This window comes from Daucus carota, chromosome 4, assembly GCF_001625215.2.
Source record: "Daucus carota subsp. sativus chromosome 4, DH1 v3.0, whole genome shotgun sequence".
Lineage (NCBI taxonomy): Eukaryota > Viridiplantae > Streptophyta > Magnoliopsida > Apiales > Apiaceae > Daucus > Daucus carota.
In genome coordinates, this window is record NC_030384.2 from 46,859,355 (window position 1) to 46,881,991 (window position 22,637).

General features: G+C 34.7%; 2 protein-coding genes across 9 annotated transcripts; both read right to left on the reverse strand.

Annotated features, from left to right (window-relative positions):
- Positions 1-16: 16 nt before the first annotated feature.
- Positions 17-10,866, reverse strand: LOC108218348 (probable LRR receptor-like serine/threonine-protein kinase At1g53440). Of its 8 annotated transcripts, none has more exons than XM_064091919.1 (25): positions 10,544-10,865; positions 10,258-10,322; positions 9,415-9,589; positions 9,214-9,281; positions 8,476-8,544; positions 8,257-8,328; positions 8,111-8,182; positions 6,986-7,057; positions 6,843-6,914; positions 6,646-6,717; positions 6,476-6,547; positions 6,309-6,380; positions 5,926-6,000; positions 5,680-5,745; positions 5,500-5,562; positions 5,380-5,418; positions 5,238-5,287; positions 4,771-5,126; positions 4,430-4,625; positions 4,213-4,350; positions 3,233-3,354; positions 2,661-2,871; positions 2,324-2,561; positions 1,254-1,404; positions 17-558 (listed from the first exon to the last, which is right to left on the reverse strand). In XM_064091919.1, the coding sequence occupies exons 6-25, from the start codon at positions 8,268-8,270 to the stop codon at positions 148-150; spliced, it is 2,562 nt and encodes an 853-aa protein (XP_063947989.1). In that variant the 5' UTR covers positions 8,271-8,328; positions 8,476-8,544; positions 9,214-9,281; positions 9,415-9,589; positions 10,258-10,322; positions 10,544-10,865; the 3' UTR covers positions 17-147. The 8 variants fall into 8 exon arrangements, with proteins under 8 accessions (XP_063947989.1, XP_063947988.1, XP_063947990.1 ...); XM_064091918.1 differs by having other exon boundaries at positions 10,258-10,327; XM_064091920.1 differs by having other exon boundaries at positions 8,257-8,359; positions 10,258-10,327.
- Positions 10,867-11,927: 1,061 nt separating this feature from the next.
- On the reverse strand, positions 11,928-20,746 carry LOC108218349 (probable LRR receptor-like serine/threonine-protein kinase At1g53440). Its single transcript, XM_017391260.2, has 24 exons — positions 20,299-20,746; positions 19,577-19,745; positions 19,410-19,481; positions 18,774-18,842; positions 18,579-18,650; positions 18,432-18,503; positions 17,699-17,770; positions 17,555-17,626; positions 17,399-17,470; positions 17,230-17,301; positions 17,057-17,128; positions 16,684-16,755; positions 16,478-16,543; positions 16,295-16,357; positions 16,180-16,218; positions 16,039-16,088; positions 15,582-15,937; positions 15,250-15,445; positions 15,038-15,169; positions 13,998-14,119; positions 13,596-13,806; positions 13,272-13,509; positions 12,586-12,736; positions 11,928-12,409 (listed from the first exon to the last, which is right to left on the reverse strand). Exons 1-24 carry the CDS (start codon positions 20,450-20,452, stop codon positions 12,044-12,046), a joined length of 3,030 nt encoding a protein of 1,009 aa, XP_017246749.1. The 5' UTR covers positions 20,453-20,746; the 3' UTR covers positions 11,928-12,043.
- Positions 20,747-22,637: the final 1,891 nt, after the last annotated feature.

Sequence of the window (22,637 nt, forward strand, 5' to 3'; positions counted from 1 at the left end):
AATATTTAACAAACAATTAACATTCCACACAAATTTATATATTCATGTGTTACTAATATAGGATTCTGCATCTGCAGCATGCAGTTTATACCTCAGTATTCAGATGCAATTGACATTATTACAATAAATATGTTTATCCATAGGCATCTACTCCAAATTAACATCATACAGATCTTTAACAGTTTTGCCAGTATCCTTACTTGGTATAGAAATTGTGGAATCAAACCAGGGTGCATCCATTGATGACCCGGTCCTTGCTCCCAGGCTCTCCTGTGAGAATGTAGATGATTGTGTTTGGCTCTCTGTTGTGATCTTTTCGAAGCCTTTAGATATCATGTTGTTATTTGTTGTGGTGCGTTTGATATTGGGCGGTTCGACTTTCCTTTTCCCTTCAAGCATACTTACAACCGCAGACATGGCTGGCCTCAGAGAGGCTGATTGACTTGAGCATAATAAAGCTATGTTTAATGTACTTATCACCTCTTGTTTGGAGTAATTTGTTCCAAGAATCGGGTCTACGATTTCCAAAAGACTTCCTTGCTCTTGAAGGACATAGGCCTTCAAAATATTTACCATCAATAGAATGAATATATAACAATTCAATATAATCTAGTTTAAAGCAACTTAGCAGACATGTCACATATATAAACACAGTTTCTCTGCAACTTCCCCTTTCCAAAGTCTGTTTTCTTGTAGTTTAGTGTCCAAGCACTGAGCACATGCTTAAAATAAAATGAAATATGTAAAGATCTATAGCACGGGTTGAGGGAAGTGCTGTATCACATATATAACTAGTTTAGCCGTCTGGTTTATGAGTGTAGCCGGGGCTGACCTATAAAACACAGGTTGGATTTAGTATTTTAATACTAGCAGGAATTTGGAAACTGGTTTTAAAAAAACGCTCTGGTAGAATTATAGTACAAATTTATCCCTGGGTCATTTGAAATTCTGCTTCCGCCACTGTTTAGGGTACAACACAAATGCACCTTTAAAATCCAAGGAATCTTTTTAAACACTGATAATTCGTACTCTTATCTTTGGCTGTGACTCTGAACCTGTCCTACATATCTGGGGTCTGTTTAAAGAACAGTTTGCTTACAGCTCAATTGTGTTCTTTCGGCTGAGGTTTATCAAGGCAACAGGAATATTATGCCATGATATTGCAAGCAACGGCATATGCCTGATTTGTGTGTGCGACATAAAAGCATGACGAAACATAGAAAAATTTTCAAGCCAATGAAGTAAAATGTTACCCAATCGAGAAGGGACACAAACTCGTCTTTTGGCATATAACTTGTATTGCTTTTCCCGCTAACAATCTCTAGTGCAACAATCCCAAAGCTGTACACGTCTGCCTTATCAGTCAAGTAACCCCGCATTGCATATTCTGGAGCCATATATCCTCTGGCAAAGAAAAACTCATATATTTAGGTTAATCGTATTGCAACTTATAAGAAAACTCTATTGCTCATTCAACTCAGAGGAAACTTGCTCCCAGTATCAGGCATAAAATTATCACTATATAAGAAGCATGAACAATATACAGAGTCCATCAGCCATATTTCTCATAATTGGTGAATATTGAATTATTTGCACACAATAAAGCCGACACTAAGTTTGTTTCAGTAACTTGTCAATAATTAAAAAAAAAAAAAAAGGTGATTTCGGTGAAATTTTATATAAGATCCTTCCAACTCTACATATTTTGACAAGTACAAAGTTGTTATATAATTAAAAGAATCAAAAAACAGGTTCTCCATTTATAAATTTTTGTTTCCCTAAATTATGCTCAAGTAACTATAATTTAGCTTAAAATGTTACTACTTTTACAAATGCATACTATAATTAGGAGAGGGGGAAAGCTAGAACTATAGTTGAGTGCCTAATATGCATAGCAACATAACGTTAAGTAGCATGTAACAGTAGCTTCAGAAACTTCAGGAACATGAACTGTTTAATACTACACGTGATTGAGGTTTCTATAACAAGTTCTCATCCCCCAACACAGACACTATTGTTTATCCATTATTCTGACCTGAATGGAGCTGCAAAAATGTTGGAGATGAATCATTTCTTGATTAGTTCAGATTTTTAAGAATTGGGCATATTTTTAAAGGAAATTGTTAGAATAACTTAATAACCAACATTAGATTTTTACCAACACGTCAAAAAGAGAAGAGAGATGCACTAGAATTATAAAATCATAAAAAAGAGGTTGCAGGGTTATCTCTTTATGCTAGTGGTTAAAGCAATTCTTCTCCATGGTAAGGGTCATGGGTTCAAATACATTTAACTTTAAAAGAAAAAATACGAAAACACTCACACTGTTCCAGCAATTCGTGTGCTGATATGAGTATGCTCCTCTTCATCAAGCTTGGCCAAACCAAAGTCTGATATCTTTGCATTAAGATCTTTATCAAGCAGTACATTTGTCCCCTTTATGTCTCTATGAATTATTTTTATCCTCGATTCCTCATGAAGATATGTTAAGCCTCTAGCTATCCCCAATAAAATCGTCTTTCTCGTCACCCAGTCCAGGTTCAGTCGTTGTCCATCACGACCTAAAAGATATAAAATGATAAAGAGATAACGTGAGGTTACAAAATAATCCAAAACGTGAGTGTATGTACACAACTACAAAATTACAATATTCTATTTACCAAAAAGGGCTCGAGCAAGACTGTTGTTTTCCAAGTACTCATATACTAGAAGCAATTGATTGCCTTCAATGCAGCATCCATAAAGCTTTACAAGATTTGGGTGCTGTAAAGCAGATATCATGCCTATTTCATTGATAAATTCACGGGTTCCCTGCTTAGATTTGGAGGACAGCTGTTTAACAGCAATTTCTAGACCATCTGCTAGTCTACCCTATAAGCAAATTCATAAACATAGAATTATTGAGTCAGAATAACAAAAATAAAGAAACATATAACTTCATCATAGAGTTTATTCAGTGAAAATATATGATTATTTAGCCAGTATTCTTCTGGGCAGAACCTGAATATAAGTGGCCAAGTTCTGTTTAGCATGTGACAGTTTGGGACTGCATATTTACTTGTATGTTTGAGAAGGCAAGAAAATCGAGAAAACCTTATTTTCTGGTTTTGTTCAATTACATAAACTTAAATACTCACACACACCTCTACTTACCAAAATGAGAGGGGTGGCCTCTAGGCTAAGCCTTGAGTAATAATGAAGCAAGAGTAGACTCGATTTGAAAGCAATTTACCTTATAAACTGGTCCAAATCCTCCTTCACCAATCTTATTTGCATGGTCAAAGTTACCAGTTGCAGCTTTGATGTGCCTTAAACTAAAGTAACCTGTCTGTTGTTCTATTGCTCCTCGCAGTTCTGACATAGATAAGATAATAAATTGCCAAAACTGCGTAGAAAAGACATAACAATTTTACTGGAGAACTTTTTATAAACTTCTATTCGGACATTCTTTTGGTCAGATGCTTAAAAAATTTCATCAGCAGTATCCATATAATCGATATAGAGCTATTTATCATAGCCGCGCATGTTTATCTGTAACGAGTTGAGCAAACTTCCATTTCCAAACTGGACTTGGGATATTGATAGGTATAGTTCTGTTATATCATCATTTCGTGGAGCACATACAGTTCTACTCTAATAATCAAATGCCAACTGCCCTCATTTAAATTACATACCATTAACTTCCATTTACATTATTCTACATATACATACACTCACATCCAGTAACTATGGCGAGACTTGAAAAATCCAATAATTTGACACTCTGATGCATAATTACATTGCGTCTCATTCTTATATTTCAGTATCTACTATCTTCTTATAGCATTCAGATATGTCTTTTGTGCAAGCCTGTAGTTCGTGCTGCAGGTTCATATAAAAAGTACTCGAATACTTCATATAATGATCTTAATTAGCAAAACAAAAATTGGGTTTAGATGGTTTGTATCCTGAACAGACTACGTGTTTTCTTATCTTATACTTGATTAAAACTTAATGTGGGCTAATTAAATTATGATTCTTAAGCTTAAGCATAATCAACTTGGTAACTATGTAATAGCAAAAGAAAACTTGGTAACTATGTAATACACCAGTGTGAAGGTCTTTGCGTAATAAAGTTACAAACACAAGTTAGATATGTATTCTCCAGTCTTTGTAAACAAGTAACATTTTAGAAATGACAAGCGCAATTAATACTGTGATCAGATATCTCACCTTTATCTTCAGAGTCTTTTCCTCCTAGGAATCCTTTCCTCCATAACACAACTAAAATCAGAGCAACACTCACAAGTGAAGCAACCACAATGCCAGCAATAGTTCCAGTTGATAAGGCCCCCGTACTGATTTTGTAGTCTAGTAAGATGAAGAAATTTGAATTATAGACTAGGAAATGAAAACAAAGTGGATAGCCCAAAAGTTACAGTGTACTCACTTGGTGTTACTGAAATTGCTGATATTAGAGGTCCATATACACCTCTATCAGGAACTGCAGTAGTCCCTTTCCCTGCCCAGTACAAGTGAATCTCAAGGGTACTACCATTAATAGTAACATCCCTTTCCAAGGTGAAACCCTTTCCAATTCCTCCGGCATTCTCTGCAATGTTGAAGTCTTTCCAAACAACATTCTCCTGTTGAGATAAAACAACTTAAACTAGGCAGAAAGCTACAGGAGACCAATTTTAAAGGCTTGAAAAAGAAATAAGCTAAATTCCTTATAAATATAGTTCTGAAGTACAATCAGTGTCTACTTGTATACTTAAATCTCATACTCACTTGAATGGATACATCAAAAATGCGCCTTCCAATGCTGCTAAACGTTGCATCATCAGAGAACTGTATTTCGGCAAAGTGGAGGCGTACTTTATAACTACCCTTTTGCAAGCAAAGACCATAATACTTGAGTGAAGAAGGGGAGACGCGGGCTGTTTGATAATATTCTTCTCCGGTAACATTAGCCTTACTAGCAACGAAATTAGATTTGTCATTATATATGTAAACACCGGTGCTGCTATAAGCCCATTGCTCTGTAGGATAAAAGTATGATGCACCATCTGTAACTAAATCATCTTCGTACTCCTTTCCCCCTGATTTTATTTTAGGTCCTCCACAATTAACAAACAGTGAATGGTCTGCAGAATTAACAAATACTGATATGATTCTTTGTACTTGACTATGAGTTGAAGGTACTTGAGTCCTTGACCACCATAAAGACGGAGAATTATATATGTTTGTTTACTTACATTGGGTTGAGGAGGGGCAAGGGAGGTCTTTTTTCAAGCACCACAAAGTCCTAATAAGCATAAACAGAATATCAGCTAGGGTGATACTGACGATGCTTAGCATCGTAAAAGTAATACATGTCATGCTAATTGAAAAACTTACGAATCACTGGTTGAAGATGAATGACTAGCAACTAAATTTCTGCAAAACAAAAAAGGTACGTAAGTTGCATAATCATAAATCATGTAAAAGTTACATAACATGTATACTGTTTAGGCTTACACTCTAGATGCCTGGCATCCATATTGAGATGCTAGTTGCGTAAAATTATTGTATGATGCATCACTGAAGAGAATGAGAAAATAATTAAGAATACAGTGCAATGTCTATATTTGCAGCAAAAACATATTATGTTTCGCGAACTATTGGTAACCATAAAACAAAGCTAGAAGATGCACTGACAAATTCTTTTTGCTGTTAGAAATCCAGCTTGGAATCACCCCGCTTAGTAAGTTGCTATTCAGATACCTAAAGAAAAAAAAATGGAGTATACTAAAGAGTTCTTTACATTGAAACAAACTAATTACAGAAAAACATGCGACAAGTTGAAAGATAATTGCCAAACAATTAATGGTTAAATAAGTCTGCTTGAGTCGGGCATATAGATTTATAGATTAGGAAAGTACAAACTTATGTACATCTACTTACAAAAAATTCAGGCTGGACTCCAAAGGCTGAACTGAATCTGGGATAGGTCCAGACAACCTGTTAAAGCTCAAATCTCTGCGAAGGAGAGAAGTTTGTATGAACCTAATGAAGTATTTATGTTCACAATAGCATACTCTATATTTGTAATCAACTTTATGCATTACGCTGCGGATAGGAGTTAATATCAAATATTGTTGCCCCTAACATAATGCCAGTGTAACACTTTTAGCAACATTGTCCAGTTACTAGATTGTTGAATAATCCAGACTATGAGACTTGATTGGTAAATTTATAAATATGTCCTTAAGGATCAGCATAGGTTAAAAGAACAGATCAAATTGGACGGAATTTATATAATATAACAGCTGCAAAGATCACTGTACAAGGTATTTAAGCTTTTCATCTCTGCAATGTATGGTGGAAACGAGTCTTCAATTAGGCAATTCCTTAGTATCCTGCATGCCAAAAATTGGAATACATCAGCAGAACGTCAACTAAAGACATATTGCATTCCTGGACATTATAAATCAATAAATCATGGTCAACTCACAAGTATTTCATATTTGTCATATTTCGCAGATTCGGAAACCTTGAAATAGATCCATTCAAATCAGATATCCTTCTGCAGACAAGAATTACACTATATGAATTCAAACTCTCATTTTCTCAGAACTCAGAATTATTTACTAATAGTGATAAACTGGTTCAGATTGCGCTTACAACTCACGTAGGTTTTTCAACATAGAGATACTAGAAGGGATAGGACCCTCCATAGATGTACCTTGCAGATTCCTACAGCAAATTAATATATATTAACGAAATGGTCATACATATTTACGTCATTGACTGTGATAAGATCCATAGAGGCAAAAATTGAACTATAATCTGTAATACAAAAGATAATTACAAACACTTACAATATCGTCATTTTGGTCCAATTTCCAATGAAATCAGGTATCTTTCCAGACAATCCACTCCCATCTATTGTACTGTAACCACCAGATACTCTTCAGACAGTACTAAACATAATATGTGTTAAACAATATTAACCATAGCTTACAAGTCTGATAGATTCTTTAGAGCACTGAAAGACTCGGGTATCGTTCCAGTAAAGTTGTTAGCAGAAAGAAGGCTGCATAAAAGAGTACAGTAAGATATGGTTAATTAGTATCTTAGATGTTCCTTGAAAGCAGACATGTTTAATACAGTTTCGTGCTTCGACACATCAACTCGAATGAAAATTTAATGAAAGTAAAAAAGCAACTATAAGTTTGCAAGTTGCAATATTGAAGGCGAACTTCGATAGAGGTTTGGTCTTGATAAATTTGATTTCCAACGCAACTTGCCTTGTTAAGTGCTAACTGAACAGCTAAACAGCTTGTGGCATTCTTTAGAATTTTGACAGTGTACTCTTATCATTTCCTTGATTACATTATTCCGTTATGTTACTTAAGTTTTTGAGTATCTATACTTTGTGGAGAGGAAAAGGATCTGAGGTGACCCTCAGGTAGTTCCCCGAGAAAATACATTTTGCAGTAAAAAAATATATAAGTTAATAAAAAGAACTAGTCCGTAGTTTCCATCTGAGAACAATTTTAAATATATTTCTCCTCTCTAAGAGATCAATCAGCTTTTAAGCAGCAAGGTTCGCATGTATAAACAGGAACTTGTGACAGTCTCGGTGCTAGCTACTGTAGTAGTGTGAGTCTGTGACAATGTCACCAATTCAATTTCAATTACAGATTTCTATATCTTTAAAAGTTTTCAACTAATGTATCAGGATTGATAGCATCTGTGTTCATAAGCAGATGAGTAACTTATTCCAGCAATAGACCAGAAAATAATAAAATAATATAAAAAGTGAACGATAGGTAAAAAACAAATGAACATTTTATTATGGTGATAAAGTTTGAAAATCAATCACCACAAAAGATGGGCTCTTAGTTGTTCACTCCTTAATTCCTGAGAAAATCTTACGACTAGAACGGAGTGTAAATTTAGATCCACTTAATCCCCTTCACAAATACCTTAGTATTTCGGGAGAGTTGGTCAATTAACATAGTTTTCGAGATCAGATTTAAAAGAGATTTAGAAGTCTGAGATCTATTTAATGACTTCCACTAACACCTTAAGGAGTTGGTAACTTAACAAAATGACTTGTAACCAAGATTAGAAGCAATCTTACAGTCTCCTCAAACTTTTCAAATTTCCAAGCCCTGGAGGAAGAGTTCCGCCCAGCTGATTATCTTCTATGATCCTGGAGTTTCAAATTAAACTGATCAAGTTTTGGCCAACAGTATAGTTATGTGAAGGTATTAATTCATAACTTACAGCTCTTCAAGCATATCGATATTAGCTATTTCTGGGGGAATTGAACCACTGATACGGTTATCCAAAAGGCCTCTGCAGTATGGTCATCAAGTTACCAACAGTTCTAAAAAGTTCAAACAATTGAATAATAGTTTTGTCATTCTTAAATACCAAAGGTTGAAGCCAATAACAAGGTATATAGCTCTGACGAAGGTCCACGCATTATATAAAAGCACTTACAGAGTTTTGAGAGGAAGCTGACCAAAAGTGGCGGGGATAGTTCCATTTATATTGTTCTGAGCCAGCTCTCTGTCAGTTGAACAGTTTTAAAATCACAAGAAACAAATAAGTAAAAGTTCCGGTATACTTTAAACACTCTTGTGAACTAGCATAGCATTATACTTTACCCTTACTGGTTAATGGACGAAAATGCAATAAAAAACCCGCCATGATGACAGAGCAAGAGTAAATTTCAGGTCTTCAAATGGATGGGAAAATCCTCACAAGTCAAAAATATGTAGCATATGTGAGCTTCAGCTTGTCCTTATACATAAAACCGAAATGCTAACTATAATGAATTTTATTTCATTTAATGAAATAATGCAGTTCATACATGGTAAGATGTATTGACTGTCTTCTTTGTATATAGAGCCTACTAACAGTAGATAGACAATTAAGCATTTGAAATCTCTTTCCATCTATATTAGAGCTAAGAAAATCGACTAAAACATACTATCCCTGAACACTTTTTTAAGGTGGGGGTAAAATATGACATATATGAAGCTGTATGTACAAGATACATCATTCAAGTAGCACTCTCATATAAGCAGGCATATATAACATTTTAAGAATTAAAATGCAACAAAGAATCCTGAAAACTAAAGAATTGTCTAGATGAACATGTTAAGCAAAAGAACTCATAATGGATGAACAAGGCTCGATCATACTTAAATAATGCTAGAACATATTATGTCTTACAGTTCTTGGAGATAGGCAAGTTTTGAAAATTCAGAAGGTAGTTCTCCCGTCAAATTTAGGCGCTTCAGCTGGCTACAATGTTAACAGAGTAAATGACAGACAGAAACACAAAGACATACTTAAAATATTTTTCTAGGATATAAGTTTATCAGAATAAATTAAGGTAAAGAAGAGTTGAGCAGCAGAATAGGAAGAACATACATATGGGTGACATGGCAAACGGAACCGTTACTGAATGTACAATCGCAAGTCACATTGCTAAGTGGCTGAGGAATGTTAAACTCCACACTCAATCCTCCACCCCCACTGCAAGAAGTGCTTTTAACGTCCCAATGCTTAATATTGAGCTTTGTCGCTATTGCCTTAAGAGTTTGTACTGTCACCACAGAAGTTAAAATACCTAGAGATTAAATATCTATTGTCGGAGTAACTTTTAGGCGTGCGAGATAGAATAAAAAGTAAAGACCATCAACTACTAAGTACTAACATTCAACAGAATTCATTACCCAGAACCACTAACAGCAGCTATAGCTTGTGTGTCAATTTTACTCTACCAATATCCATACTTATTAGGTGTTCATTGTTATCACTCATCAAGGCATAGTTTATCAGGTTCAGGCAGAAACTCAACACACTAAATTCAGTTATATCTAAGGTTCAACTGTGCAAGTTGTGTTAAACTTTAACAAATACTCTGTAGTTATATTTTTAAAGCCAAAATCTCCCCCTATATATATACACACCCATGAACCGAAAGTACATGTAAGTTTCTCAATACATGTGCAACTGTGTCAGGGGAAAGGTCAAAGGATATATAATTTATGGAAGTTGACCCAGAAAATATGAGAAGTAAGTGTTAAGATATCTATATTAATCACCTATTACTGCTTACGGTATCTCTCTCGCTCATTTTACCGTTTTATCAACAATTTCCAATGGCCTAATTAAAATCATAACCGTCTTTCTGGTGTGTGCCCACAATTTCCAATCGCGTGTTTAATACTATAACGGTGTTTCTAGTGTGTATCCATGTCATGCACTAACAACTATTTTTGGACTTATTGGCGGAGACTTTTGTGGATACAAGGAGCCGTCAATCCGTCATTGCCCTACACTGACCGAAAAAGTGATCGTAAGTGTGTGCTCGCGAAAATCCAATACCATAATCATCAAAACAAAATAATCTATAGCAATCACAACTGTACATATCCAACTTGCTTTACCAAATCCCAGGTACACACACATGATCTCATCTCAAGCACCTCCATTGAACCATACAAAAAATAAAAAATAATTAAAAAAAAAACCATTGGCATATGTAGATACTGACCTTCTTGAGGAGGCAAAAGCTGCGCAACACAGCCCAAGTCATGAAAGAAAAAGAATCCAAGAACAAGAAGATATACGTATGCTTGATTTCTGAACCGATGCTCCATCAACTTAACTTAAAACCCTTGAGAAGCTGTAATAAACTAGTATGTATATATGATCTAAAACTCTATCTGTTTGTCTTGTCTGTGTGTGTGTGTCTGATTGAAAGGTATAAAATGTGATTTTATACGTGGATTAGTGCATACATACAACGCGTGTATGTATGTATGTTGATTGAGTTTAGAGGAGATAATCTAGAGAGACAGGGAGAGAGTGAATGAACGGGATTGGAAAACAGAATGTTGTCATTTATAGAAAAGCTCTGTCACTGTTTGCCTCAAGAATAATAAATTTTCGGACCGTTTGAGTCGAGAGATACTTACGCTAATTAAATCTAATTTTTTTTTTCGTATTTAGCTCAAAACTATTATTTCTATATTATCTCAAAGTATGTAAGTGCTAAAAATTATAAAATTATAAAACAGTTATTTGTTTTCTATAATAAAATTTATTTTAAAAATACTTTTTTTTGTAGCACAACAATTTTTAACCAAACGGATCCTAAATTGATTTACAGCGACACAAATTATTATTTAAATTTAATGATTGCAATAGAATACATTAGAAACCTATGTTTATCCGTGGAAACTATCCTACATATACAGAGTTTTGTTTGTTTGTTTTTTTTTTTTTGACAAAATAAAGATAGTATTTTATCCCTCCGTCCCAATTTGTATGAGCCATTTTGATTAGTACGCTTTTCAAGAAATGAATATTTGATTTTAATTTAAACACATAAAAAATTAGCAGATGTTAAAAAAATATAATTTATATATTTATTATTATAACAATCTTAAATAAATACTGAATAAAGTCCTTTTTTTTTTGAACAACTCATGTAAAAATTGGACAAGTAACTGGGCGATCTCCCGTCTTCCGCTCTCCAAATATCTCTCTTTTTTTAAGAAAAGTGTATCTTTGACTTTATTTCACCATCTTCTTAATCAACCAATTGAAATATCAACAACACATGACAACCAAGTAAAAAAAAATACTATCATTAATTAATTTGTGTTAGTTAAGAAATTAGGTGCCAGTCAACGAGTCAAAGCGTGCGATGAAATTAGGGCACGTAACAATACTACAATAGTCTTAAAAATACTATGGGCAGGTACCGAATTACAGACCGCGTCATTACTTTATCATATAGATCCAAGATAAAAATTACAAGATACTTATAAATCTCCCAACTAGAACCAGATACAACAAGTCTTTATCACTTCAACCGTGTCATTTCTATTTATTTAGTGTTATAAGAAATGAAAATCAGTCTGAGCAAGTAATCACACAGAACAAGATTTAATCAAAATTTATTGAAAATTTAATCAGTTCAACGAATTCCGAAACAGACTTATTTTTACGGAATATTACAGAACGCAGTAACATTTAAGAAATACTACTACTCTATATTAACATCATAGATATCCGCAAGAAGTTTGCTGGTATCTCTACTTGGTAAAGAGATGGAGGAATCAGCCCAGCCCTCCATGGAAGATAGTGAGTTGCTGTCGTGTGAATACTTCTCAAAGGCCTTAAACATCATGCTGTCATTTTTCGCGTTGCGCGTGAAAGTTGGTGCTTCGACTTTCTGTTTTCCTTGCAACATACTCACAACTGCAGACATGGATGGCCTCAGGGTAGGAGATGGATTGGAGCATAGTAGACCTATGTTTAAAATGCTCAGTGCTTCTTGTTTGGAGTAGTTTTTGCCAAGAACCGGGTCGACGATTTCCAGAAGATTTCCCTGCTCTTGAAGGACGTAGGCCTTCAAAACATTTACATTTAGACTGTAGGCCTTTTTGGCTTGCAAGGTTAAAGAATATGTTCAACAGCATAAATTAAAAGCTCCAGAATGGACTAGTTCCGTGGAATGTGTGTCTTTGTAACATTAAAACATATAAAACGTAGAATAAGATTGGAGTCAGTGAGGCACTATGTTACCCAATCAAGAAGGTACACAAACTCCTCTTTTGGCATGCAACCTGTGTTGCTTTTACCACTAACAATCTCCAGTGCAACGATTCCAAAGCTGTATACATCTGCTTTATCAGTCAAGTAACCTCGCATTGCATATTCTGGAGCCATATATCCTCTGAGAAGGAGAAACTTTCAATTAATTAAGTTCTTTAAGAGTTTAGAACTGTAACTTAAACAGAACCTAATGCCAACTGACCTTAGAGGTTCCAGACATGAAACAATCACTACATACGAAGAAAGTATATCCCAAAAGAACATAGCCTAATTTCTTGTGGTTGGTGGACATGTGCTAAGAATATAAAACTTAGGTTCTTTTAGAGAAAAAATATATTTAAGATCCTCCCAACTCTCTATATCTACAAGCCTTTATTTTTGACGAATTAAACAACAATTACTTATATATGTGTGGTAAATAATTGTGCATCTAGCCTAGCTTAAAGTTTTATGTTGCACAAGAGTATAGCTTTATACTAAAGCCACCTTTAGTAACTTCAAGAACAGTCACTGTTTTAAAGGTTAGATCAACATGGTCATCATTCTGACTTGGATGGAGCTGTTAAAACAACCAAACAAGCAGCAACTAGTTTTACCAACTTAGAAGGAAATAAGACGAAAAACGTTAGAATTATTGAAACATGAAAAAGGCTTACATTGTTCCAGCGATTCGAGTGCTAATATGAGTGTTTTCTTCTTCATCAAGCTTGGCCAAACCGAAGTCTGATATCTTTGCATTGAGATCCTTATCAAGCAGTACATTGGTAGCCTTTATGTCTCTATGAACTATTTTCAACCTTGATTCCTCGTGAAGATAAGTTAAGCCTCTTGCTATCTCCAATAAAATCTTCTTTCTTGTAGGCCAATCCAGGTTTAGGCGTTCTTCATCACGACCTGGACGATGGAAGACTAAATTACTATAGTGACTGGAAGAAAGTGAGACAGCAAACTCCAAAGATTACAGTCATTACTGTATTTACCAAACAGGGCTCGAGCAAGACTGTTATTTTCCAAGTACTCATATATCAGCAACAACTGATTTCCTTCAATGCAACAGCCATAAAGCTTCACAAGATTTGGGTGCTGTAAAGCAGATATCATGCCTATCTCATTGATAAATTCACGGTTTCCCTGCTTCGATTTGGAGGACAGCTGTTTAACAGCAATTTCTTTACCATCTGGTAGTATACCCTTTAAAAAAACCATAAATGTAACCGATGTTAGCCTGCAGGCAGGGCTGAATAGAATTGTATAATTTCAGATTCATATCTAATGAAGAAAATATGAGAACGCTTGTATATGAAAGGAATATCTACGCAACTTGCTCACTGGATGCCTATGTATCTATGTGATGACATAAACTTCTTTTGAAAGAAATTTACCTTGTAAACTGGTCCAAATCCTCCTTCACCGATCTTATTTGCATGATCAAAGTTACCAGTTGCAGCTTTGATGTGTCTTAAACTATAATATCCCGTCTGCTGTTCTATTGCTCCTCGCAGTTCTGGACAGAGATAAGAATAAGAAGTCGCCAAAATTGCACAAACAACACCTAATAATTTAACAAGATTATGGTGCATATATAAACAATAATTTGTTTATTTTAAATTGTTTAGACCAAAATCTCGATCTCAAGATTTTCATCAGCAGTAACCATCTAACTCAATTTAGAGCCATCTATTACAGCTGCATGCGCTTATCTGCAGTATAACAGATAAGGGAGGCATATTAGCAATGCCATTTGTTTATTTGCAGCCTGTTATGTGCTCAAGGAAAATCTTCATTGCTAAACCATACGCAGGAGATCGATTTGTAGAGTTTTGTAGTTTGCACCACCATTATAACAATCACCTAAAGTCCTGCTCCAGCAGTCACATGTCCACTTGGCTCATTTAAGTTTAACTAAACCGACATTCATATACATTATACCTACAGATATGACTACCCTACATCCAGTAACTATTGCAACTCCTAAAGACTACGAATTCGCACTTTGATGCATGCATATTTAGGTAAATAATTTTTTTATCTATTGTTTTATAAACATAGCATTAAGGTACTTCTTTTATCTATTTTTATCTTTTGTGCACAGCGTGATGGCCTATTGTCGTACTGCAGATACAAAAGAATTAAGTTAGTATAACTGAGTAAATAAAAATCGGATATAGCTTATATACTAAAACAGCTGCAAGGTGGTATCGTATGGTTGGTGGAAGCTCGACGAGGGGTCATGGATTCAGCATTCTTGGACATCAGTAACTTGGTTTCTATGTAATACACTAAAGTACACATGTTCCCCGAAGAAACTTACAAAAGGAAGTTAGAAATGTGACATTCTCGATAAATACTACAGAAAATTTTGAAAACAAACTACAATTTAAAAAATTAAAAGCAAATAAAATTTTGTAATAACATATCACACCTTTATCTTCAGCGTCTTTTCTTCCTAGGAAACCTTTAATCCAGAGTACAGCCAATATCAACCCAAGACCCACAAGTGATGCGACAACAATACCAGCAATAGCCAGAGTTGATAGTCCCCCCGTATTAAAGTCTATCAAATTGAAGCAATTTGAATTTAAGATAAGGTATCAAAAACATAAGTAGGAAGCCTAGAATTTAACATGTACTCACTTGGTGTTACTGAAATTGCTGATATTAGAGGCCCATATACACCTCTATTAGGAACTGCAGTAGTCCCCTTCCCTGCCCAGTACAAGTGAATTTCCAAAGTGCTACCATTAACAATAACATCCTGCTCCAAGGTGATACCCTTTCCAATTCCTCCAGCTTCCTCTGCAACATTGAAGTCTTTCCGAACAACACTGCCCTGTTGAAAGATAAGCAAGATAAAGGTAAACACCATACTGATTATCAAGGCTTGAGAAAAAATTAAACAGAATGCCTAAAATTTCTAATCCGGAGGTGCAATTATTCTATACCAATAACCTTAACCTCTTACTCACTTGGATAGATACATCAAAAATGCGTCTCCCAATGGCACTAAATGTTGCGTCATCAGAGAACTGTATTTCAGCAAAGTGGAGGCGAACTTTATAACTACCCTTTCGCAAACAAAGGCCATAGTACTTGAGTGAAGAAGGGGAAAGGCGGGCAGTTTGATAGTATACTTCTCCGGTCACATTGGTATTTGTAGCCACATAATTGGATTTATCATTATATATGAAAACACCTGAGCTGCTATAAGCCCATCGATCTTTAGGATTAAAGTATGATGGACCTTCTGTAACCGAATCATCCTCATACTCTCTGCCTCCTGATTCTACTTTAGGTCCTCCACAATTGATAAACAGTGAGTGATCTGAAATTTAACAGATACCGCTATGACTCTTTCTTTGACTACAAGACTAAACATACTTCCACATCATAAACTTAAAGAATTATATATGTTTAGTTGCTTACATCTGGTTGTCCCGGGGCAAGGGAGGTCTTTCTTCAAGCACCACAAAGTTCTAAAATTGAAAAACACAATTTAGTTGTAATGTTGCTGATGATACTTAGCATTGTAAAGATAATGCAATTCACGTTTATAGGACAACATACGAGTTGCTTGTCGACAATGAATGGCTAGCAACTAAATTCCTGCAAAATACAAAAGTTTGTCTGTAAGTTAATATGAAAATGAAATTAATATAGAACATAACATGAATAGGCTTACACGCTAGATGCCTGGCATCTATACTGTGATGGTGGCTGTGTAAAATTATTGTAAGACACGTCACTGCAGTGAATGTGGACAAGATTCAATAATACTGCGTCACATCTATATGTAAAGTAAAATAGAAAGTTCTATTGCAATACAATTGTAGCAATAAGAAGAAGGCCTAGAAAGTGTACTGACAAGTTCTCTTTGCTGTCAGAAATCCAGCTTGGTATTGTTCCAGTAAGTAAGTTACTATTCAGATACCTACATCCAAGGATGCTTATCACAACATTGAGTGCATTATGAAACAAACATATTGCATAAAAACCATGCACAAATTGAACGAAAGTTCCGTGATACATTTTATGGATATCGCTGAATAGGAGTTATATACAGCTACGTACAAAAAGTTCAGGTGGGCTATAGACTGCATTGAATCTGGGATATGTCCATACAACCTGTTAAAACTCAAATCTCTGCAAAGAAAAAAGTTTGACAAGGGAAAGTATAAATATCCACGATAAGATGATTGATATTTTGTAATTGACTTTATGTATCACCCATTCACCCTTCTGGCAGGAGTTTACCAAAAACAATAGTCGCACTTAATTAGCACTATGCTGGTGCAGATATTTCAACAATATTGTCCAGTTATTGAATTACTTAATAACTTAACTACTGAAGCTAGTGGAACAACAATCTTAATTTGAAAAATATTATATATCAAATATAATTGACCAAAATATATATAGAGGAATAGCTTAAAGATAAATGTACAAGGTATTTAAACTTTGCATGTCTGAAAGATAGTCTGGAATTTGATCTGTAATCAAGCAATTCCTCAGTATCCTACACGAGAAAAATTGGAAATCGAATTGTGGCATTAGCAGAAGCATCAGTTAAAGGCATAATGCATTGGTAGAGATAATAAAAATCGATGATCAACTCACAAGTATTTCATATTTGTCATTCCTCCCAAATTGGGGAATCTTGAAACAGGTCCATTCAAATCAGATATCCTCCTGCACACAAATATCATGGTAATTAATGACTTTCTACGTTCAGATTTCCAGGTGCGACTCACTCATAAAGATCAAAACTCTTTCAGAGTGTGCTTACAATTCTTGTAGATTTTTCAGAAGGGAGATACTAGAAGGAATGGGACCCTCCATAGATGTACCTTGCATATCTCTACAAAATATTATCCGAAGTTAATTAAAATGGTATTATATATCTATGAGTGGTGACTCTGGTAAAATCCATGTAAATACTTACAATATCGTCATCTTTGTCCAATTTCCGATGAAATCAGGTATCTTTCCAGACAATCTGCTCCCATCTATCCTACTGTAAACGACACATACTTGTCAGACATCAATAAACACATTTATTGAACAAACGGTATTAACCATAGCTTACAAGTCTGATAGATTTTTTAAGGCACTATATGACTCCGGTATCCTTCCAGTGAAGTTGTTAGCTGAAATAAGGCTGCATTTAAGTGTTTACAGTAAGACAACATTGTATAATATCTTACATGTTCCTTAAAAACAAAACGCATGCTTAACATAGATATGAGACACAGGAAACAACAATAACAACAAAAATAACAAAAAATGCTTAGTAAATTGCAACATTGTAGACAATCTTGGATAGAGGATAAGTTATGATCAGTGAATTTGTCTTCCAGCATGAAATTTACGTGTTAACTGAACAGCTACGATCCCATGGCATTCACTTCCACAGTACTCCTATCATTCCTTCATCAAACATTATTTTCTTATATTACATAATTTCTCAGTATCTGAAATCTATAATTCAAATAAATCTAAACTTTTAGGAACTCATTATGAGTCTCTAGATGGGAGATAATTTTGATATATTACGATCATTCTGAATTATTAGGATCATCTTTCAAGTAGCAAGGTATTTTCCTACGAATATAACATGGGAACTCTTAACATCCCTAGTGCTAACTAGTGGGATAATGTTATCCCTTCCACTTTAGGTTCAGATTGCCATAAGCCTAACGCATACAATTGAGCTCAACTAAAACCTTGACGTGTTATTCAACAGATGTTATATTACTTTAAAAGGAGTGCAGGTAAAAACCGTGAAGAAGACTTGTAACCAAGATTATAAGTAAGCTTACAGCCTCCTCAAACTCTTCAATCTTCCAAGCTCTGGAGGAAGAGATCCTCCCATCTGATTATCCTCGATGGTCCTGGAATATATAGTCAGTCATGTTACAGCCAGCAGTATAGCAGTAAAATGAAATGTAATATATTTATCTACTTACAGCTCTTCAAGTGTATCAATATTTGCTAGTTCCCGGGGAATCAAACCACTCAGACGGTTATCCGTAAGGCCTCTGTAGTATAATCAGCAAGGTACAAACACTTGAAACGATCCAATAGTTGATTTGGCATACTTACACAACAGTCTGAAGACATTAAGCAATTATAGAGCCTTAACCCAAATTATTAGTACTTACAGAATTTTGAGAGGAAGATGACCAAACGCAACTGGGATGGTTCCATTTATGTAGTTTTGAGTCAAATCTCTGTAAGTGAAACGGTTTTAAAACAAATAATATTTAGACAATTAAATACAGTCTGAAGTCGATCTAATTAGTATAGCATGAAACCTCACTAATTTACTTAATATATAGTGCACGACAATTCAATCCGCCTTGATGATAATACGAAGTAAATCTTAGATCTCTGAATCGGATGAGAGAATCCTCACAGTTAGATCATATACATATTGCACATATAACTGTCTTCAAATTGTGAGCTTACACTCAAGAGATAATGAGAACATTCCTCCAATACAAAACCTTATTGCAAGTAAATGAGACAGTTCAGCACATTCAAAATTTAATTTCCTCTACTGAATTTATATAAAAAAAAATTGCTAAACACTTTACAGTGGCTAGTCCGACAGGAAGGATTGAACAGTGTAAACTAGTATTACAGTAGCATATGATCCATTTAATGGTTTTTTCAAGTTAACATCGTATCAGAGCTGGAGCTGTACCATATGGAAATATCAAATACAACAAAAAATTAAAGGATCACAAACAAGGCTTGATCATTCCTCGAAAGTGGCAGAAAATATAATTTCTTACAATTCCTGAAGAAAGGCAAGTTTTGAAAATTCAGAAGGCAGCTCTCCAGTCAAATTTAGGGCCTTGAGCTTGCTGCGACATGAATAGAGTAGTTCAAAGTCATATTTACAGAGTTAAAAACTTATAATCTTTGCCAGGGTATGAGAAAAAGGAAGCAGGTTGCATACATATTGGTGACATGGCAAACAGAATTGTTACTGAATGTGCAATCGCAGGTGACATTGCTAGCTTTCGGAGCAAAGGCACCTTGAAATCCTCCACCCCCGCTACAAGAAGTGCTTTTAACATCCCAATGCTTAATATTTAGCTTCGTCGCTATTGCCTTGAGAGTTTGTACTGTAACCACACAAGTTAACAATAGTATTTCCTTCAAATTCAGGACTTGTTTGTCTAAGCTTAAAATTACGGCTTAACGTGACTTGATAATCTACTGCCTGTTTGAGCAATTTTGATTCATTAATGACTTATAAATTATTAAAAATGTAATAATAAAAATAAAATTGATTTACAAGTAACTTATGATTTATGATTAAATTTTATTAGAAAAAAGTTTGAAAAAAGTAAGTCATGAAAAAATATCTCAAACCAATTCCGTCATTAAATCGGTTTATGACTTATTTATGATTTTAAGTCTATTTCTAATTTTTCAACTTAAAATTAAAAACCGTGTCTCGTTTAAAGCAGTAGAGTAGTTGATGTTATTCGTTTTACTTTATCGTACATGCAAGTGGGTCATGAAACATGCAAAAGGGCAATTAATCAGTGCAGTTCACATCATCATTATGTAAGAGAAGCGAGTGTTGCAAAAATACAAAATCGTCCGGACGAAGAATTGAAATTTTGTAAGATAACAACCGACAGATGAAGAGTAGTGCGTGTAAATACTAACCTTCTTCAGGAGGCAAAAGCTGGGCAACACATCCCAGGTGATGGATGAAGAAGACATTGAGAAGATGTATGTGTACGTAGCAGTGAAGCAAAAAGACTGATAGGTTTCTGAAGCTAAACTCAACACTACTACTGTAGACACGCTGCTGCCCCATCAACGTAGAACCTTTATACGAGCGATAATTCTGTTTTTGTATTTTAATATTACTACAGAAAGATCACCAAATGTGTGTGGAGAGAGGCAGGGAGGGAGAGGGGTAAGAGAGAGGGAGCGAGGGAGAGGGAGAGGGAGAGGGAGAGGGAGAGAGAGAGAGAGAGAGAGAGAGAGAGAGAGAGAGAGAGCGAGGGAGGGAGAGGGAGAGGGAGGGAGGAGGGAGGGAGCGTAGAGAGAAGGAGAGAGCAGCTCGTAATAGAGAGGATCGAGAGCGGAGAGAGCGAGAGAGAGCGAGTATGCGTGGCTACTCGTTATTAGGAGGGAGGGAGCTAGAGCTCTAGTTGTTGGTTTGGTTGGGTTTGGGTGCAGTGTTGTAGTAGCCACTAGCCAGTATAGTTGAGTATAAGTAGAGAGGATGAATTGGCATGGGGCCGGGGATTTGGTTTTGCTCGGCACTTTCCCTTTCTGCTTTTCGACACGAGGTGTGAAAGACGGATTACTGCATATTATGACCCCGCCAGGCTTCTGTGTTCCTTTGCAATCGCGAATGGAAGGAGAATTATTTACATTTTATTATGTTTCGCCAACCTTTGCTTGTGTTCTTTCGACTGCTAAAATCGCATTTCCTTTTAAATAAAGCAATTTGAGCATTTTGAAACCGTGGTAGACTAGAGACGGGTCAAAAGTCAATGCACATTGCTCCAACCTTTTACTGCTGCTCCTGGACCCTTGGTTAATGGAGAAATAACAATAAAAAAGTACTTACTTTACTTCCATTCTTACGGTGATTTTTCGGAACGTGCAATTACTTTATTTTTTATTTCCGTTTGCAATCAACTCTTATCATGTGCAAGATAGTACATTAATTTCTATACGCTTTTGTTGGATGTTGAATGTGCTCAATTAATTTACATAGTAGATACGCTCTGCACTTGAATGTTCAGTGTTTTTAGAATGTCTTAATAAATTTTGTCATTTATTAATATTCAATTCCGTGTGTCCACACGAATGAAAATGAAATGTATTATCCAAAACTAATCCAATAACTGAAAAATCAGATTAGTACTGTACAATCGGGTAAATGATATGAAATAAAATTTATAATTTTATTTTAATCTTCGCTTGGATTTTTTTCTCAGGTTAATTTTGACGGCATAAAATGAAATCAATTATTTTAAACATCAGCATACGAGAACAAAACAAAAAGTTCGGATAAGTATAAACAGTTACTATTATTTATTGCGTATACCAACCTTCTTTGACGGATTCCGTAAAAACCCTTCTTTAATTGAAGATATAAATCAAATTTCGTATTTTTAAAATAATCCAAACCACCATGAAATTCATTTTATATTAAATACATGATTGTGAACATATATGTCGGACCACTATTTTAGGAATTAACACGGCTATCATCATACTTTTACTTCATATTTATTAGTTGACCGCCTAAATAATTATTTTATATATCCTCTTCATATTTAATTATTTTAATTTTTGATATTCATCTTCCTATATTTTAGTTATACTATATACATTCAATTTCAAACAGATATTTTTCAATTTCTCGAATTATAAATTAAAATCAACTTTTATATAAGGAGTCTGATAATTAAAGTCGAATTTTATGCCCATACGAACATGACTATTAGCTCGTTTGACTAAGTTTAAAAGTGTGACTATCTGATAAATTGGGAATTTAAAATATTTGCTTTGTTATTTTTAAATTATTAATGATTTATAGATTATTAAAAATACAATATTAATAATAGAAGTGATTTATATGAAATTGTGATTTATGAATAATTTCTTTTGAAAAGTTAAGTAATTGGAAAAAATACATCAAATTAACTTGTAATTTTAAGTCACTTACATATTTATAATATTAAATCAATCTATTATACAAATAAATGTTTTTTAAATTTTAATTGAAAATGATATAAAATTCGGATTTTAAACCGGGCTCGGATATCCTGTACAACATCATCACTAGTTTGGCGCAACACGTATACGGTATACATGTAGATGTCATGCTTATTTGTGGTATCATGGTATGGCCCTGTGGCATTATTATGGCAATAAACAAACTGCGATTGGCAGCTTTTGGTAGGAAGTTGCGTTTTGCTTCCACTTGTTCATCGGATTTATTTATTGTATAGTACATACTGTATACATAAATATCTTTG

Bases quoted from the DNA above. Each gene is read 5' to 3' on its own strand.
- LOC108218349 (XM_017391260.2), bottom strand. From the start codon at position 20,452: ATGGGGCAGCAGCGTGTCTACAGTAGTAGTGTTGAGTTTAGCTTCAGA. The intron at 17,302-17,398 runs GTAAGCACACTC...ATTTGTGTGCAG, and splicing joins CTGAAAAATCTACAAGAATT to GAGGATATCTGATTTGAATG. The intron at 12,410-12,585 runs GTAACATAGTGC...AATGTTTTGAAG, and splicing joins TTGTGTACCTTCTTGATTGG to GCCTACGTCCTTCAAGAGCA.
- LOC108218348 (XM_017391251.2), bottom strand. From the start codon at position 10,649: ATGGAGCATCGGTTCAGAAATCAAGCATACGTATATCTTCTTGTTCTT. The intron at 8,545-9,213 runs GTAAGACATAAT...TTCAACTGACAG, and splicing joins CTTGCCTATCTCCAAGAACT to AGAGCTGGCTCAGAACAATA. The intron at 5,127-5,237 runs GTAAGTAAACAA...TTAATTCTGCAG, and splicing joins TTGCCCCTCCTCAACCCAAT to ACCATTCACTGTTTGTTAAT.